This window comes from Aulonocara sp. 'chitande type north' Nkhata Bay, linkage group LG10 (genome assembly GCF_057382095.1).
Source record: "Aulonocara sp. 'chitande type north' Nkhata Bay isolate Kocher_YH1m ecotype deep benthic linkage group LG10, A_spYH_male_GT1.1, whole genome shotgun sequence".
Taxonomy (NCBI): Eukaryota; Metazoa; Chordata; class Actinopteri; order Cichliformes; family Cichlidae; genus Aulonocara; species Aulonocara sp. 'chitande type north' Nkhata Bay.
In genome coordinates this window covers 7,089,960-7,110,499 of record NC_141353.1, presented here as the reverse complement: position 1 = coordinate 7,110,499, position 20,540 = coordinate 7,089,960, and the positions used below count along the sequence as shown (strand labels likewise).

General features: G+C 43.5%; 1 protein-coding gene across 8 annotated transcripts in view; it reads left to right on the top strand.

Annotated features, from left to right (window-relative positions):
* The first annotated feature begins 13,041 nt into the window (after positions 1-13,041).
* bbx (BBX high mobility group box domain containing) overlaps positions 13,042-20,540 on the top strand; it is a 53,995-nt gene continuing 46,496 nt past the window's right edge. For 6 of the 8 annotated variants that reach the window (XM_086307934.1, XM_086307939.1, XM_086307938.1 and 3 more), the window contains exons 1-2: positions 14,482-14,604; positions 15,900-15,975. In XM_086307934.1, the coding sequence (XP_086164060.1) occupies positions 15,914-15,975 (62 nt within the window). In that variant the 5' untranslated portion in view covers positions 14,482-14,604; positions 15,900-15,913. Of the gene's footprint in view, positions 13,142-14,479; positions 14,605-15,899; positions 15,976-20,540 lie in introns of those variants that run through there. The other 2 variants (XM_086307933.1, XM_086307935.1) reach the window with 2 other exon arrangements.

The window sequence follows — 20,540 nt, the reverse complement described above, 5'->3', positions numbered from 1 at the left end:
TGGAATGACAAGTTTTAAAAAAAATGCTGCTGTAATCTGAAGCATTAAATACTCCAAATGTAGCTGTGGATGCTACAATTTCAACTTCAGTTTAAAGGTTCTCCATTTGCCATCTCAGTTGATCAACTTTTTTTTTTTTCTTTTTTACAATGCAAGCTTTTCCTTTAATGCAGCTGCATGAGCAATAACTGCAACCATTACTGCCTTGGAGCACTGCAGACCTTGTGGAGGGCCTATTGCTTTTGCCTGATCCTTTACACCCCACATTACAAACACACTTGTTCATTTTCAAGACCACTTTTATTTGTTTGAACACCTTTCCTTTTCAGTCAATCACTAAGCATTTTTATCTTGAACCACATTTCTTGTCTTTCAGACTCATCCTTTGGCAAATAAGTCATCAACACTTCATGTTGGGTTTTAGGATCATCAACAAAAATATATTTTTCAAGTGTAACTTTTACCTCTTTAACAAAAGAAATTTCATTCATCAAGCCCTCTGGAATTTAATCTTTCTTTCATTTTGCAAATCAGCAGTTTTTTCCATGAGTCTTTTCTCAGTCATTAAAACAGTAGGCACTAGATCAGAAGATCCAGCCTTGGGTTCAGTATCAGACACAGGCAAAGGTTCTGGATCAGAATCAGTCTTTTTCTATGGTTTTTAAACAATCAGACCTTTGTTAATCTGTTTTCCTTCAAGATTAAGAGTCACTCAGTCGGTAGCCAATGCATTGCTCTTTTGCATGCTAAGGTATGTGTGCACACTTTAAACATGAATGGCCATTCCCTGGTTTTGTAGCAATATACATACCTTTGCACTGGCCGTCATAGATGCCCTGATGTCCAGTTGACCTCCATGACACGTAGCTCCAACAGCCCTGGTGCGCAGCAGGTGGAGGACAACGGTAACAGCATCACAATTCAGCGCAGTCTCTTTTGTTCCAAAACTCTCCAAAGAGGATGTTTTTGGCTTATGTAGGACCAGACTTCACCAATGAAAGATCAACCACCACAGATGATGAAATGACAGTTGTTGTGACACATGCAAAATAAGTATCCATTAACCATTTCTTTGAAATAAAATGATGCATCATTTATTCTTCTAATTTTGACAATGTCCATAAAACAGTTGCCTCTATTTCAATTTTTCATATGCCAAGAGGATCCAACACAACCTTACATGATAATAGACGGTCAAAAAACTGTTTGCCTCAGTTTCATCTCATCACATTTGAGCACAATTGAACCTGGATTAAATGGGTGTGGAGTCAGGTGCAAGTAGCGTTACTACTCCCTCTTGTGCTGACAAGTTACAATAGCACTAAAAACATGAAATGTCTCTGACAACGGCTGTATCCTATGGGCTCAAATTGTGGTCATAAATATTTTGTACTTGTAAATCAGGATTTGTATGTGTAAAAAGAATTTGTGTGTGTAAATTTGTGTGTGTGTAAAAAAGATTTGTATGTGTAAAATGAATTTGTGTGTGCGTAAAAAAGATTTGTGTGTGGACTTAGCCAAAAAACTACGTGAGAAAGTCTGCACTCAAGTTTCAAGTTACAAGTACGAATTTTGACCCTATTTTTCTTCCTTTCATCTGATTGGCCAATGTCATGTCAATCACAAATTTAACTATCCAGTCAGAGAACAGATGGGTTTGGCTGTTTGAGGGGTGCTTTTTTGAACTGCAGGTAGAGAACCAGTTCCCAGTAGTCCAGTTTCTTGGAATAGTTAATCTGCTTGTCTATCAATTCAGGCTACGTCCACACGTACCCGGGTATTTTTGAAAACGCAGATTTTTTTTTTGGATTTTTTTTTTGTGTCCCGTTTGGATCTTTAGCCATCAGAATTCTTGTCTTAAGGCCAAGAAAGATGCCAAGCGGATTTATTTTTACCAAATCATCATGGTCTTGCCATATTGGTCCATTTGATTGACCTTTATTATAAGTATGAATTTATTTTATTTTCAGTTGCTACAAACGGGACAGACATGACTGGGGGATAGGACAGGGAGAAAGAATGAAAGAAAGAGAGGGAGAGAAAGAAAACCAAAGGGGAGAAGAGACGGTGAGAAGGGGGGAAGAGAGAAAAAAACAACAAAAAAAACAAACAAACAAAAAAAAAACACCTGGATCACCTGTATGGAGAAAAAAAACAGAAGAGAAAGCAAACAACAAAGAGCAACATAATAAAAAAAAAAACAGCACCATCACAATAAACTAGCTAGCAGTAGATAACAGTAGATACTAAATAATAAACAATATTGTGCAGCACGCAAGATAGACAGCGCACAATGTGCTTTGAGGCAGCAGCCAAGAAAGGTGTAGTCCACGTCTGTGAACACCCGTGTGTACACCTGTGTGCACACCTGTGTGCATACCTGTGTGGATCAGCATGCTTGCATTCCAAAGGTTTCTCCATGTAACGATCTGCTAGGGAGTGTGGGGGGGCCACAGCCCCGTCCTCCAGGGTATGAAACAGGTATGGAGGAGATCCAGGCCCCAGATATCCAGAGGCCCCAGAGTACAAGGACCCGAGGAGGACCACCAAAGAGCTGAGTAGAGCCCCAAAGGACGCAGATTTTTCTATGCGTTTGCACCTTTCGTCCACACGTAAACGGCGTTTTCGGTCACTGAAAACGGAGATTTTTAAAAACTCCAGCCAGGGTGGATAATTTTGAAAACTGCGTTTTTGCATTTACGTGTGGATGAGAAAAAAGGAGAAAACGCAGCGTCAAAGGTGTGTGCCTTTTTTGACGTCACACTGTGCGCCACGTTATTGTTTCGGTGAAATGAATTTCTACAATACTGTTACTGTTAATTGTACTCTCTGCAGTGTTTAAATGCTTACATATACACACACAGTTACTGTCCCTCCACACATACGACTCGGTTCTGCTTCTTATGCCCCAGCTTTGTTTACTTTTTCCCACCGAGGCTTCTAGACTTCTGATTGGCCAACATTTCTACACGGTTAGGAATATATCGCCACCTGTTGCTTTGGCATGTTCCTAGCAGCGTTTTCCTTCATTTTTGCCTTTATGTGTGGACGGGATTATTTTTTAAAACGGAAAATCTCCATTTTCAAAAATACCCGTGTACGTAGCCTCAGCTTATTGGTTCCACTTGCACTACAGTCCATCCATCCATCCATTCACTTCTGCTTATCCTTTTCAGGGTCGCGGGGGGCACTGGAGCCTATCCCAGCTGTCATAGGGCGAGAGGCGGGGTACACCCTGGACAGGTCGCCAGTCTGTCACAGGGCCAACACACAGGGACAGACAACCATTCACACTCACTTTCATTCACACATTGTGACAATTTGGATTATTCAATTAACCTATCCCCACAAGCTGCATGTTTTTGGACGGTGGGAGGAAGCCAGAGTACCCGAAGAGAACCCATGCAAACACAGGGAGAACATGCAAACTCCACACAGAATGGCCCCGGCCTGATGTTGGAATTGAACTCAGGACCTTCTCGCTGTGCGGCAACAGTGCTAACCACCGTGCCACCGTACTGCCCCACTACAGTCAATTGATTTAATTTTGTGTGTTCAGGAGGAAGATGGTGGTGCAGTCTGCAGCGTGACTATGGACATTGCTTTTAGGATGGGAGCGCAGTTAAGTGGAAACTGCATCCAGGACAGAAACTACAGCATTATGCTACATTTCAACAGTTAACAAACGGATGATCAGTCAGGCCAGAGTCTCTGTTTCTACCAGTTTGTGTTTCTACAGTAGAATCACTGTGGCGATCGCTTTAAAGTATCTTTGTGCTGGTTTTAATCTTTCATTTGTGCTGCTGGTTTTGTGGTCATACCTAAATAATAAGACAAAGATCATATGTGTGTCGTCATTAGTAGTGGTGACTCTCAAAGTGGAGCCAGTGAGAACCCAATGAGAATCTACAAGGAATTGAATTGATAAGTGCTATTGATTCCCATCAATTCCCAGCCCGAGTGCAGTGTCATTAAATTCCATGTAGTTGGTTTGTAGTGTATAGATCCCTTTTTAGAGTGGTGTGTATTTTAAACTGTATAACTGGCATGGACACATTTTTCATTTCCTGGGTACTATAGCCCCCTCTGAGTCTCTGTTAGATGTGGTGCAGACAGCCCTCAAGTCATGCATGGCTCAGCTGGCTGGAGTGTTTACACACATCTTCAACCTTTCCCTCTCTCTGTCTGTCTGCAGTGCCAACCTGCTTCAAAACGGCCACCATGTACCCAAATCCTCCACCATCTCATCACTGAATGACTGGCGACCGGTAGCCCTGACCCCCATCGTGAGCAAATCTTTTGAGAGGCTGGTCAGGGACTTCATCTGCTCTGCACTACCCAACTCACTGGACTCTCTACAATTTGCAACAGGTTCACTGATGATGCACTGACACTACATATACTGCCCTCTCGCACCTGGAGAAAAGACACACGTATGTGAGACTGCTGTTTGTAGATTACAGCTCAGCATTCAATACCATCATTCCCTCGAAGCTGGACAGAAAACTGCAGGATCTAGGACTGAGCAGCTCTCTCTGCAGCTGGATCCCTAACTTCCTGTCTGACAGACGCCAAGTGGTCAGACTGGGCAGCATCACCTCATCCCCCGTCATAATGAGCACTAGTGCTCCACAGGGGTGTGTACTGAGCCCTCTCCTGTGCTCACTATACACCTACAACTGCACCGCCACAAGCAACTCCAACATCATTGTGAAGTTTGCGGACGACACTACAGTGGTGGGTCTTATCACCAACGGTGATGAGACGGCTTACAGGGAGGAGGTCAGCGCCCTGACCCACTGGTGTCAAGACAACCATCTCACCCTCAACGTCGCAAAGACAAAGGAGTTGATAGTGGACTTCCGGAGGTGCAGAGAAGTACACACCCCCATCACCATCAACGGCGCTGCTGTGGAGAGAGTGAGCAGCTTCCGGTTCCTTGGTGTACATCTGGCTGAGGATCTTACGTGGTCAGTACACACAAACAAAACAGTGAAGAAGGCACAGCAGCGCCTCTTCTTTCTCAGGAGACTGAAAAGATTCGGCATGAGCCCCCGCATCCTCAGGACCTTCTATCACTGTGCCATTGAGAGCATCCTCACTGGATGCATCACCACCTGGTATGGCAACAGCGCCGCCTACAACCGCAAAGCTCTCCAGCGAGTAGTGCGGTGCTCTGAACGGATAATTGGAGGTGAGCTTCCCTCCCTCCAAGACATCTACAGGAAGCGGTGCCTGAGGAACGCGGGGAGGATCATCAAGGACTCCAGTCACCCCAGCCATAAACTGTTCAGACTACTTCCATCAGGAAGGAGGTTCTGCAGCATCCGGTCCCGTACCAGCAGACTGAGAGACAGCTTCTTCCACCAGGCCATCAGACTGCTGAACACGTCATAGACACCTCAGCTTCACTACTGGAACTTTAACATTATGCACTCCATACTGTACAGTAATGCCACTGTTTTGCACATGTCTCAACTTTGTATATTTTTATATTTTTTATTTATTGACTCTATTTAATTTGTAAAATATGTGTACACACACACACACACACACACACACACACACACACACACACACACACGTAGAAAAACATTTAGTATACACATCCAGAAATATATATTCAATACCATCGTTCCCCTGAAGCTAGACAGAAAACTGCAGGATCTAGGACTGAGCAGCTCTCTCTGCAGCTGGATCCCTAACTTCCTGTCTGACAGACGCCAAGTGGTCAGACTGGGCAGCATCACCTCATCCCCCGTCATAATGAGCACTAGTGCTCCACAGGGGTGTGTACTGAGCCCTCTCCTGTGCTCACTATACACCTACAACTGCACCGCCACAAGCAACTCCAACATCATTGTGAAGTTTGCGGACGACACAACACCGTCCTATCACCAAAAGTGACAAGACGGCTTACAGGGAGGAGGTCAGCGCCCTAACAGACTGGTGCCAAGAGAACCATCCTACCCTCAACATCACAAAGACAAAGGAGTTGATAGTAGACCTCTGGAGATGTAGAAAAGCACACACCCCCATCACCATCAACGACGCTGCTGTTGAGAGAGGGAGCAGCTTCTGTTTCCTTGGTGTACATCTGGCAGAGGATCTCACATGGTCTGTTCACACAAACAAAACAGTAAAGAAGGCGCAGCAGGCCTCTTCTGTCTCAGGAGATGGAAGAGATTCAGCATGAGCCCCCACATCGGCAGGACCTTCTACCACTGTGCCATTGAGAGCATCCTCACTGGATGCAGCACCACCTGGTATGGCAGCAGCCTATAACCACAAAGCTCTCAAGAGAGTGGTGCGGTGTTCTGAATGGATAATTGAAGGTGAGCTTCCCTCCCTTCATGAAGTCTACAAGAAGTGGTGCTTGAGGAAAGCGGGAAGGATCATTACTCCAGTCACCCCAGCCATAAACTGTTTAAACTACTTCCATCAGGCAGAAGGTACTGCAGTATCCGGTCCCAAACCAGCAGACTCAGGAACATCTTTTTCCATCAGGTCAACAGACGGCTGAACACTTCATAAACACCTCACTTTCACTTACCAGACATTTATGCACTCCATATTGTACATATATGCCATTCCTTTTGCACAATAAGTTTCTTGGATTTTGCACACCACTGTTGCTTGTGAAGCTTGCACACAAGAATTTCACTCACATGTGCTGCAGTAATGTGATGTGACAATAAAAGTGATTTGATTTGAGAAGTCCTCATTTTAAAGTCTGGGTTGTAAACAGGACTGGACTGGGACAAAAAAAAAAAAAAAAAAATCAGCCGGGGCATTTTGACTAGAGAACAGCCCACCAGGTATTATAGGAAAAGCCATAAAGCCTTTGAATGAAAACAAATGCTGTTGTGACTGTGATGTACACTGTCTTGTTGGTATATATGTATCAATCTAATAAACTTAAACCTACACCATCCTCCCTATTCTGGTATTTTAAACAGTACTTACCAGAAATATCAAACAACCTAATCAATAATTACATATACAGTGGGGCAAAAAAGTATTTAGTCAGCCACCGATCTGTGATGACAGAGGTCAGTAATTTGCACCAGAGGTACACTTCAACTGTGAGAGACAGAATGTGAAAAAAAAAAATCCATGAATCCACTTGGTAGGATTTGTAAAGAATTTATTCGTAAATCAGGGTGGAAAATAAGTATTTGGCCAATAGCTGGTATTCTGGCCCATTCCTCCATGCAGATCTTCTCGAGAGCAGTGATGTTTTGGGGCTGTCGCCGAGCAACACGGACTTTCAACTCCCGCCACAGATTTTCTATGGGGTTGAGGTCTGGAGACTGGCTAGGCCACTCCAGGACTTTCAAATGCTTCTTACGGAGCCACTCCTTTGTTGCCCGGGCGGTGTGTTTTGGATCATTGTCATGTTGGAAGACCCAGCCTCATTTCATCTTCAAAGTTCTCACTGATGGAAGGAGGTTTTGGCTCACAATACATGGCCCCATTCATTCTGTCCTTAACACGGATCAGTCGTCCTGTCCCCTTGGCAGAAAAACAGCCCCATAGCATGATGTTTCCACCCCCATGCTTCAGAGTAGGTATGGTGTTCTTGGGATGCAACTCAGTATTCTTCTTCCTCCAAACACGACGAGTTGAGTTTATACCAAAAAGTTCTACTTTGGTTTCATCTGACCACATGACATTCTCCCAATCCTCTGCTGTATCATCCATGTGCTCTCTGGCACACTTCAGACGGGCCTGGACATGCACTGGCTTCAGCAGCGGAACACGTCTGGCACTGCGGGATTTGATTCCCTGCCGTTGTAGTGTGTTACTGATGGTGACCTTTGTTACTTTGGTCCCAGCTCTCTGCAGGTCATTCACATGTTAAGTGCGCATGCGCCAACCAGCGTGCAGCCTGTTACAGTCGCTCCTGCTTTTCTCTTAGTTTAGCTCTTTTTTCTTACGTATTCTTTTTTTTTCTGACTTGTATTTTCCTCCGTTTTCTATCTCTTACTCAATCATGTGGATTGAGAGAGTTTTTGTTCTTCTGGTGGCCGTGGAACTGTTACTTTTATCATGGAACGGGACCGCGGCACATCTCCTACACGCACGGACTGTTTACTCCAGAGATCAGCTGATCGCCCTGATGCCGGCCGGCTCGCTGGCCAGGCCCGCAGAAGTGCCCGCAGAAGTACCAGCTGAAATTTGGAGGAAAACACATCGGGGATGCAGAGGTCAAGGACAGAAGAGAAGAAAAAAGGTGACGGTGAGACAGCGGAGGCTCGAAGCGAGGAGGAGGTTTAAACCGTGTCTGCCGTCTATCGTGATGGGAAATGTGCGATCGTTGGCAAGTAAAATCGACGAGCTCTCAGCACTGGTACGGAGTCAGAGGGAATACCGAGAGTGTAGCCTGATGTGTTTCACCGAATCATGGCTGCACCAGGTCATTCCCGATGAGAATGTTTCCGTGGAAGGCTTCCACACTGTTCGGGCGGACAGGGACAGCATCGCTAGCGGTAAGCGTAAAGGAGGTGGGCTTGCTGTTTTAGTTAACAACCGGTGGTGTAACCCTGCCAACATAACAATCAAAGAAAGGATTTGTTGCCCGGACACTGAACTGTGTGCTGTTGGACTCAGGCCGTATTATTTACCCAGGGAATTCTCTCACGTCATCTTGGTGGCTGTTTATGTTCCCCCCTCTGCTAACCCCACAGCTGCATGTGACACTATCCACTCTGCCATAGCTCGGCTACAGACTCAGCACCCGAGTGCCTTTATTGTGATCTCGGGTGACTTCAACCATGTATCACTGGACAATACACTACCAACATTCAAACAATATGTGGACTGTCCCACCAGGGGAGAGAAAACTTTAGACTTACTGTATGCTAACGTCAAGGATGCATACAGCTCCTCCTCCCTCCCCCCACTTGGTAGGTCAGATCATAACCTGATTCACCTCACCCCCCGCTATGTGCCAATTGTGAGGAGGGAACCTGTGACCACCAGGACTGTTAGGAGGTGGTCAGAGGAGGCAATAGCGGAACTACAGGGCTGTTTCGAGGTGACCGACTGGGAAACACTCTGTGAGCCTCACGCCGAGGACATCAATGGGCTTACTGAGTGTATCACAGACTACATAACTTTCTGCACCGACTCCATTGTTCCAGCTCAGACTGTTCATTGTTACCCAAATAACAAGCCGTGGGTGACTAAGGACATCAAAGCCCTCCTCAACAACAAGAAGAGGGCTTTCAGAGGGGGCAACAAAGAGGAGGTGAGGAAGGTCCAGGTGTTACTAAAGGACAAGATCAGAGAGGCTAAGGACAATTACAGGAGGAAGCTGGAGTGGAAACTCCAGCAGAACAGCATGAGAGAGGTGTGGAGGGGCATGAAGACCATCACTGGATTCAGGCCAACCAACAGCAGGGGAGCTGAGGGAGGTGAGAATAGAGCCGACGAGTTGAATCTGTTTTTCAATAGATTCGACACCACAGTGTCTGCTCCCACCCCCACAACCTCACCTGCAGTCAGCCTGGAATCCAGAGCCACACCACTGTGCCAGCCTCTCTCTTCACATGTTGCCTCCTGTGAGATTCCTGACACCCCTCCCCCACCCATCACCTTCACTCAATACCAGGTTGAGATGCAAATGAGGAGACTTCACTCAGGCAAGTCTGCTGGACCAGACGGAGTGAGTCCCCTTGTCCTCAAGGCCTGTGCCCCCCAGCTGTGTGGAGTCTTTCATAAACTGTTTATGCTGAGTCTGAGTCTGCAGAGGGTCCCGGTGATGTGGAAGACATCATGCCTCGTCCCTGTACCAAAGACGCCTCGTCCCAGTGGCCCCCAGGATTACAGGCCCGTGGCACTGACCTCCCACATCATGAAGACCCTGGAAAGGCTCATCCTGGACCAGCTGCGACCCATAGTAAGACCACATCTGGATCCCCTTCAGTTCGCTTATCAGCCTCGTCTCGGAACAGAGGACGCCATCATCTACCTGCTCAATCGTGTCTACACCCATCTGGACCAGCCGGCGAGCACTGTGAGGGTCATGTTTTTTGACTTTTCCAGTGCTTTCAACACCATCAGGCCGACCCTCCTGGGTGATAAGTTAGCAGCGATGCAGGTGGATGCTTCTCTGGTGTCCTGGATTGTTGATTACCTGACAGGAAGACCACAATATGTACGTCTCCCACAGTGTGTGTCTGACAAGGTGATTAGCAACACAGGGGCACCACAGGGGACTGTCCTCTCCCCCTTCCTCTTCACCCTCTACACCACAGACTTCAGCCACTGCACAGAGACCTGCCATCTTCAGAAGTTTTCTGATGACTCTGCGGTGGTTGGATGCATCAGCAGGGATGATGAGACAGAGTACCGGGCTGTGGTCGACTCCTTTGTCACGTGGTGTGAGCAGAATCATCTGCAGCTCAACGTGGCAAAGACCAAGGAACTGATCGTGGACTTCAGGAAGACCAGGAAACACTTGACCCCTGTTTCAATCCAGGGGGTCAGTGTTGACATTGTGGAGGACTATAAATACCTTGGAGTACACATTGACAATAAACTGGACTGGGCTAAAAACACCACAGCACTTTACAGGAAGGGCCAGAGTCGTCTCTATTTTTTGAGGCGACTGAGGTCCTTCAACATCTGCCAGAAAATGCTGAGGATTTTCTATGAGTCTGTGGTGGCCAGTGCGATCCTCTATGCTGTTGCATGCTGGGGGAGCAGGCTGAGGGTCGCAGATGCCAACAGACTTAATAAACTGATCCGTAAGGCCAGCAATGTTGTGGGGATGGAGCTGGACTCCCTCAAGGTGGTGTCGGAGAGGCGGATGCTGTCCAAGATAAAGACAATGTTGGATAACACCTCCCACCCACTCCATGACATGCTGGTCAGTCACAGGAGCTCGTTCAGTGAGAGACTGAGATTACCGAAAAGCACCACTGAACGACACAGGAAATCATTCCTGCCTGTGGCCATCTCCCTGTACAACGCATCCACTTAACACACTGTTTGCTGCTACAGCTACACATGTTTCTTTTCCAAATATTTATTTATAAGTGACTTATGTATGTATGTATGTATGTATGTATGTATGTATGTATGTATGTATGTATGTATGTATGTATGTATGTATGTATGTATGTATATATATGTATATATTGTACTATTCTTAGTTAGCGTATTGTCTGTCTTGTCTTAATGTTGGTTTAAAATGGAGCACTGTAACAAAAAATAATTTCCCCCAGGGATCAATAAAGTATTCTGATTCTGATTCTGATTCTGATTCTGATTCACCAGGTCCCCCCGTGTGGTTCTGGGATCTTTGCTCACCGTTCTCATGATCATTTTGACCCCACGGGATGAGATCTTGCGTGGAGCCCCCAGATCGAAGGAGATTATCAGTGGTCTTGTATGTCTTCCATTTTCTGATGATTGCTCCCACAGTTGTTTTTTTCACACCAAGCTGCTTGCCTATTGTAGATTCACTCATCCCAGTCTGGTGCAGGTCTACAATACTTTTCCTGGTGTCCTTCGAAAGCTCTTTGGTCTTGGCCTTGGCAGAGTTTGGAGCCTGACTGTTTGAGGCTGTGGACAGGTGTCTTTTATACAGATGATGAGTTCAAACAGGTGCCATTCATACAGGTAACGAGTGGGGGACAGAAAAGCTTCTTACAGAAGACGTTACAGGTCTGTGAGAGCCAGAGATTTTCCTTGTTTGAGGTGACCAAATACTTATTTTCCACCCTAATTTACGAATAAATTCTTTACAAATCCTACCATGTGGATTCATGGATTTTTTTTTTCACATTCTGTCTCTCACAGTTGAAGTGTACCTCTGGTGCAAATTACTGACCTCTGTCATCATTTTAAGTGGGGGAACTTGCACAATCGGTGGCTGACTAAATACTTTTTTGCCCCACTGTAACTAACTAGCAGGGTTGCCAACTCCCAGTAAAAAAATAGGGGACCACCCCCCCACCCTCCGCCTCATGATGCTTAATCGACGTAATCGACTTTAATGTATTGCCAGGGTAAAACAAATGCACAGAAACCAGTTATTTTTCTACAGTAATTAAATAGATTCAATATCTTTCTGCAACAGAATTGCAGACTGCACACATGGTACTATAGCTTATTAGGGCATATATTAGACTTAATATTTACTATATACAATAATGAATTTTTATATACATTAGATGACCACTTTGGTTGTAAGATTCGGTTGTATTTATTAAAACCTAGACATTTTAAATGAGAATAAGAAAGAAAAGTATACGGCTGTGGCTCCAGCAAACATCAGCTGATACTAGAAAGTAATATCAAATAAATTATAACAACAGCTTATCAAGCTTAAACGTGTTGCTGTTGTTTAGCGCGACATCCGCTGGTTTCGTCTTTCTGGCGCAAAGTGGGGGATAAACAAACGAGACGGGACTTAGGACAGCAAAGCCGATCAGCTGATCATTGATGAGTTTCATGATTGAAGTAGCAACAGGAGATGGAGGGGGAGAGAATGAGAGAAGAAGAGGCAGCTATGCAGCGTAAAGACACAGAATAACTCCAGTTTTGTGTCTTTTTTAAATTTTTTGCTGAAGTTCGGGACAAATGACGTTCCTTTACACCTAAATACGGAACTTTAAAATAATAACCCCTGACTCTGCTCTGTGTGTGTGTGTGTGTGTGTGTGTGTTGGAAAGGTTAAAGGTTGAGGGGTTTTCTCTCTCTAATTTGTCCCCTTACTGTAACATCAGTCAGTATTATCTTTGCCACACACACACAACGTATCTACATGTTTTCTCTACATTTCCACAAAACGAAGAATAAAACACCACAGAGCAGTTTCCTCTTATGAATACTACAGAAGCTCAGTGTGACGATATTAACGATATTTTGCGTTGTTTATGAGTAATTTTATCCATATTAATCTTGAGGACTTTGCACAGTCTCTAAACGCTACAATATAACAACGATTCTAATTGGCGAAGACACCCCGTCAATCAAAAACTGTGTCCATTCACGTACGGAATTGCATGACGGGGTGGCTCTTTTCGGTCCGTACAGAATTCTGTAAAACTGTTGATAGTTTCTCGGCTAAAGCTGTTAAAGAAGAATCATGCAGTTGACTAGCCGTGTCAAGTGGTGCTTTTGACAGGTACGTATCTTTAACCCCGCTGGTATATATCAATAGAACATTTTTGAATCAGTTATCACGCGCAAACGCCCAGGAAGCTTATAACAAGTAGGCACTCGGACGATATTGATTGGAACAGCGGTAAGTACGTAGTTATCGGTGTTTTTACGTGCAACCGCAGCTTTTCGGTGACCTTTGACACCCAGGCTGAGCTCAAAGATATAAAGTTAAGTGAAAGATGGTGTTGGCGAGTACAGGCCAGTCTGTGAATGAGCACTTCGGAAACCGGGGGAGGGGAGGGAATAGATGAGATATGAATTTTCTCCCACCTCGAGGAAAACGAAAGTGATTTCTGTTATATTGAGTGACTGAAAAAGTGTGTGTTTTCCCCAGATTGAACCCATAACGGTGTTATTATGGTGGGTTGAAGCAGTTTAATGTGTCGCCTTCGCCGACAGTAGCATTCATCATCTGGTTAAGTCCTGCGTTTCTGTACCACAATAAAGTTCTAGAGAATAACAAGGTCGACATCCGGTTTGTGTTATGAAATAAAAGCTTTCAATTGACGGTAGTGTTTTATATTTTTATAACATAAAATTGCTGTTCGCAAGACAAGGGGAGGATAGTATTTAAATTAATATTTTAGAGAAAGATGGATGTTGTTAAGTCCTAGGGCAAAATGGAAAGTTTTTGTTTATTAATGGGTCACAAGTAAAACTGAAGAAGTTAATAATTCCTATGACAAGAAAGTATTTGGCAATATATACTCTCTCTCTCTCTCTCTCTCTGTGTGTGTGTGTGTGTTAGTGTGTGTGTGTGTGTATAAATTAAAAGCTAATTAGTGGGGCCTTGTGCTCACTTGTGGGGCTTGTTACTCCCTAATGCGCTGTTAAATGTCATTTACATACATTTTCCCCAATCAAGCTAATGTTGTTGCAGAATTGTTGCAGTGTAAAAAAAAATGACTGAGAACAGTGTATTTTATATTCATACGTCATGTCTGTGGCAGATTCATCTTCATCACTCATACAGCCTTTCCATAATTAATTCAAAGTAATTATTTTATATGAACTATTACAATATTATCCCAGACTTCTGGCAGATTCTTCCAGAATTTTTTTTACAACCCTGGTCCTTGATCTGTGCGCATCCTGTCCAGGGCTTACCCTATGGCAGGTGGGACGCTCTCCAAGCCCCCCCCCCTGAATCGGATAAGCAGAAGAGCATGGATCACACGTCAAAGATAATATAAATAAATACCTGTACCTGGAGTGAAGATTGATATATTTTTGCTGAAATATGTGAAGTTTTATTTTAATGGTAAATAACACCACTTCCTGTTTCTGTTGGTGTTCTTTGAATCGACTTGACCTCGCTTGCTTTCGTACAGCCAGTGCAGAACTGTTATGATGTGTCAATAAGTTAAAAAGGTGGACGGCGCCAGTGATGAGAGCCCCCTTCGGTACTTGAGCAGGATACCGGAGGTATGTTCAGACGTTTAGGGAGTGGTCATGACAGAGAACGTGTGGTTCTATGTTTTTTACGTGAAAAAGCAGTCGCTGTTTTGTCAGCCTCTCAGTCACTCACACCGAAAATTGTTCTAATCGCTGTTTGGACATGATGTCCGCCTGCTGGCTTGTCCTTTTCATGTTTTTCCCTCGTCCACATCTCATTGCTTACCATTGTTAGAAAGCATACAGTGTTGTCACGGTTAGGGTGCTGCCAGATATTTCCTCAGTTCTGTTTCAAATCGCCGTATAAAATAAATGGCAACTGTTTCACGGTGAGGTGGTATGCCCCCGCCGCCTCCTCCTATCCGCATCAAATACATGGCCACAGACCTGCGTTGTATGTAAAGGAACAGTTGAAACAGCACAAATACGTGAAATCCAGTTTGTGTCGGTGTCTTTGGTAACAGCTGCTCGATACCTTTTTACAGTATTGGAAACTATTGCACATTAAAAGCGTACCTCGTCCAGTTAGCACAGCTAGCAAGCTAACTAGCTACTTTTATTCCTAGTAACAGTGTGAGGAAATAGAACTACTGCTGTGCAAAACACTGACCACAGATGCATGTGCCCGGTCAAAAAATTCCCACTTTAATTAACCAGAGAGATTGTTTTCCTTCTTGGTGTGGGAGGCATTTTCGGCGACATTGTCGGGGAGTTTGACAGGAGTGAAATATCCCCACTACTGTACCGTACTTGGGTTTTTTCCTCCTCTAAACCAAAGCAAGATGGACTCGCATTTTGCTTGTCTGTCTTGTCAAGGCTTACGTCGACATTTTGCACGCAGATTTTAAAACAAATGTGTGCTTAGTGGTAGAAGCGTGTTAAATGGACGAACGGGTCGTTTATTCACGCAGCTCGCATATTTTGTGGCGTTACTGTTCACGAGGCTCGACACAGTACATCGGTACCCTCAACACAGATAGTCCGATCGGGCATCTGCCGATTTACCTGAGACCACTGCGTAGCAAAATAGTCACTGCAACTGTGCCTCCTTAATTCGGGGCAGTTAGATGAAATGAACCCGGTGGTCAAAGGGTTTTGGCCTACATGTCTTGTTCTGGCTACAAGGGCGAATTCATTGAAATGAGACAATGCCTCTCGATATTTTCACGCCGGTGGGGTCTCGTGCTATGCAATGTTTACTCACTAATGCGCTGTTAAAGTTGTTTTGCATACATTTTTTGCACTCAATCAAGCTCATGGTGTTGCGGAATCATTGCAGAGATGGAAGTGTAAAAGATCACTGAGCGGTGTCTTGTGTTTTATAGGTCATCGTCATTGCATGACAAAGGCTGTGACAGATTCATCTTCATCACTCATACAGCATTTCTATAATTTTCTTCAGTAAGTATTCCTGTTTTCCACACAACATTCATAAAAGCAACTGCTGTCATCTAGTCTGTGGTTCACAGTCATTATATCATTCATTCATTGAATGGTAATTAAATTTGTCCTATGTTTGATACACATCCAGAAGTGCAAACATGTGGAAAAATTAAACATCAGCAAGTGAAAATAAACAGAAAGGATACATTTACAATGTTCAGTAATTTGCCTGGTTTGTGTGTAAAACATTAAAATGTAGTAAGAGAACTACAGCTGAACACAGGGGTGCCATTTTATTAAAACGATGATTTCGCTTGGTAGCTCTTCATAATAGTCTACAACTAAGAGTGCACTTCCCCTTGAATGAAATAGAACTTCTGAATTGGAATTTGTACCAGAGATTATGATGTCATTATATTTATTTACAAATACCAGCAGTGCACTAGAATAAGAAGGTGACATTGAAATTGTTACATGAAAAAAATAATTAGACTGTCATTTTTAATTTTTTAAGAGAAATTGGTCCCAAGGAGGTACAGTACATATAAAAAGTGTACACATTCCTGTTTAAATGTAACCTATAACCTGCTCAGTTGAATTGAAAAACAAATCTGTTTAAATGTTTTTTTAAATGTTTAAAAATGGTTACATAACTTTGCACACCCTTAAACTGATACGTTGTATTCACATCAATCAGTCTTATTGGTAAGAGTCTATCAGCATGGCAAATCTCGAGTTGGCAATATTTGCCCACTCTTCCTTGCAAATATGCTCCAAATCTTTGGGATTGTGAGGTCATCTCTTATGTCTTTAGGTTGCCCCACATACTCTGGGTACTGGTGGACCATTTCAAAACTTTACTTTTTTCTGGTGAAATCATTGTTTTGTTGTTTTTGCATTCGTGGGATCCTTGAGTTTTGTTGTCTTTAAAGTTGAAAGTCTTCTTCATTGTCATCTTCCTAGCAGACATCAAAAACTTTGGATCCAAAAGCGACTGGTGTTTGTAACTGTACATAATTGACTAAAGCTGCATTTCCAACTGAAGAAAAGCAACCCCAAACCATGACCCTGCCACCATGTGTATGGTGGTCTTTTGGTTATGGATAGTATTGTCAGAGCTAAGCGTACAACCAGTTCAACCATGGTCTTATCATACTATTACACATTTTACTATATGCTTTTGGGAAACTTTGAGTATTTTTTTGCAAATTGTAGCCTGGCTTAGATGTTTTGTTTTGGTTGTTTGTTTGTTTTTGTTTTTGTTTTTTTAGAAAAGGCTACCATCTTGCAAACCTACCCCATAGTCCAGACATATGGAGAATACAGGAAATTTCTGTCACATGTAGTACACAACTAGCACTTCCCAGTACTATAGCTGCAACTCCTTCAGTGTTGTTGTAGTTCTTTTAGCAGCCTCTATGATGAGTTTTCGTCTTGTTGTTTCATCAGTTTTGGGGACGCCCAGTTCTTTGCAATATTACTGTTTTTCCATATTTTTTCCACTTTTAACTTTGACTGTCTTCACTGTGTTCCATGATACAGTGGGGCAAAAAAGTATTTAGTCAGCCACCGATTGTGCAAGTTCCCCCACCTAAAATGATGACAGAGGTCAGTAATTTGCACCAGAGGTACACTTCAACTGTGAGAGACAGAATGTGGAAAAAAACAAATCCATGAATCCACATGGTAGGATTTGTAAAGAATTTATTCGTAAATTAGGGTGGAAAATAAGTATTTGGCCAATAACAAAAATACAACTCAATACTTTGTAACATAACCTTTGTTGGCAATAACAGAGGTCAAACGTTTACTATAAGTCTTTACCAGGTTTGCACACACAGTAGCTGGTATTTTGGCCCATTCCTCCATGCAGATCTTCTCGAGAGCAGTGATGTTTTGGGGCTGTTGCCGAGCAACACGGACTTTCAACTCCCGCCACAGATTTTCTATGGGGTTGAGGTCTGGAGACTGGCTAGGCCACTCCAGGACTTTCAAATGCTTCTTACGGAGCCACTCCTTTGTTGCCCGGGCGGTGTGTTTTGGATCATTGTCATGTTGGAAGACCCAGCCTCATTTCATCTTCAAAGTTCTCACTGATGGAAGGAGGTTTTGGCTCACAATACATGGCCCCATTCATTCTGTCCTTAACACGGATCAGTCGTCCTGTCCCCTTGGCAGAAAAACAGCCCCATAGCATGATGTTTCCACCCCCATGCTTCAGAGTAGGTATGGTGTTCTTGGGATGCAACTCAGTATTCTTCTTCCTCCAAACACGACGAGTTGAGTTTATACCAAAAAGTTCTACTTTGGTTTCATCTGACCACATGACATTCTCCCAATCCTCTGCTGTATCATCCATGTGCTCTCTGGCAAACTTCAGACGGGCCTGGACATGCACTGGCTTCAGCAGCGGAACACGTCTGGCACTGCGGGATTTGATTCCCTGCCGTTGTAGTGTGTTACTGATGGTGACCTTTGTTACTTTGGTCCCAGCTCTCTGCAGGTCATTCACCAGGTCCCCCCGTGTGGTTCTGGGATCTTTGCTCACCGTTCTCATGATCATTTTGACCCCACGGGATGAGATCTTGCGTGGAGCCCCAGATCGAGTGAGATTATCAGTGGTCTTGTATGTCTTCCATTTTCTGATGATTGCTCCCACAGTTGATTTTTTTCACACCAAGCTGCTTGCCTATTGTAGATTCACTCTTCCCAGTCTGGTGCAGGTCTACAATACTTTTCCTGGTGTCCTTCGAAAGCTCTTTGGTCTTGGCCATGGCGGAGTTTGGAGCCTGACTATTTGAGGCTGTGGACAGGTGTCTTTTATACAGATGATGAGTTCAAACAGGTGCCATTCATACAGGTAACGAGTGGGGGACAGAAAAGCTTCTTACAGAAGACGTTACAGGTCTGTGAGAGTCAGAGATTTTCCTTGTTTGAGGTGACCAAATACTTATTTTCCACCCTAATTTACGAATAAATTCTTTACAAATCCTACCATGTGAATTCATGGATTTTTTTTTTTTCACATTCTGTCTCTCACAGTTGAAGTGTACCTCTGGTGCAAATTACTGACTTCTGTCATCATTTTAAGTGGGGGAACTTGCACAATTGGTGGCTGAGTAAATACTTTTTTGCCCCACTGTATATGCAATGTTGTGGATTTTCTTTTGGCATTTTAGCCTTTTTTGGATAGAGACGGTGTAGAAAGACAGGAAAGCAGGGAAGACATGCAACAAAGGGGTGCAGGTTGGTCTCAGGCCACTACTTTCTGGCCAGGTGCCACCTGGATGTCTGCTCACCCACTGAGCTAAACTGGCACCATGAACATTTTTCTGTAGGGCTGTGCAATATGACCAAAATCTCATATCCCGATGTAAGAATTCTATCGTCCTGATAACGATATAAATCACAAAAATGTAACATTTTCTGTAAATTCTGTGAATCTCGGGCAGCTCGACTTGCGGGAAGTGCTTCCAGCTGCGCGTCATGTAGCTGGAGTCGAGTGTTTTAACAGATGCATGAAACTATACATTTTTAGACATAAGTTGTAACGGCCGCCATTTTCTTTGTGAGTATTTATTACACGGCGTGCTGCGGGGAAAAGCCTGTTCTACCGTTTGAGTCTAAGGTTTATTTTTTAGCACCTGGCGGCTCTTTTTTTTGCTTCTCATCCGTGAATAATCTGCTCTTTCACGTGATTCAGTTTATTTTGAAAAGTCTCAACAGGATCTTGAGCTTTATTGTGAAAAGTTTATGTGGAATATAAACAAGCGGACACGCGATGGTGTTACCGTCGTTGTTGCTAACCAAAACGCATAAAAACAGGCGCTTGTCGTCCCTAGTGTGGTTATATTAAATATAAGAGAAAGAGAGAACTTTAAGAAATTAATATAGCCACTACAGTGACCATCAAAACGATGACAAAATATTGCCGTAAACAGTTTATTTTGCGACACCATGAAACAAACGATAGTGTAAAATGAAACGATAGACGTTTTTATATTGTCATCCAATATATATCGTTATATCGAACAGCCCTATTTTTCTGTATCGTTCACATTACTGATACCTTCAAGGTCTCTTTGATGCTTTGTGAATTCCCCGTGAACCATGGCCTTTTCCTGTATCAAACAACTGAGTAAATGTCAGAAAAAAATCTTACTAGAACAGCTGAACTTTATTTGTGGTGAATCAGGCTGTCTTTACTTGATGGCATGTGTTTACGCAAGAAGACTGATTGCTGTGGTTAAATCAAAAGGTGCTTCAACAAAGTGTTGTTTTAAGGATACGCACACTTTTGCAACCAGCTCATTGTATGTTTTTCATTTTATATTTTTTCCCTAAAAGATGTGTTTGTTTTTTCCAGTTGAAATGTACAGGTTATAGGTCATATTAAATATGGGAAAAGTTTTAAAATTATTTATTAGGGTCTCTATTATTATATCACGTGGTACTGCACCAAAACTAGAAGGTTTACAAATGAAAATACATTTGTAAAATCCATTCTTTTTCATTTCTCTTGTTCCTTATAGTTTAGGTGGGTGTCTTGTAGATAAACTACACTCAACAAAAATATAAACGCA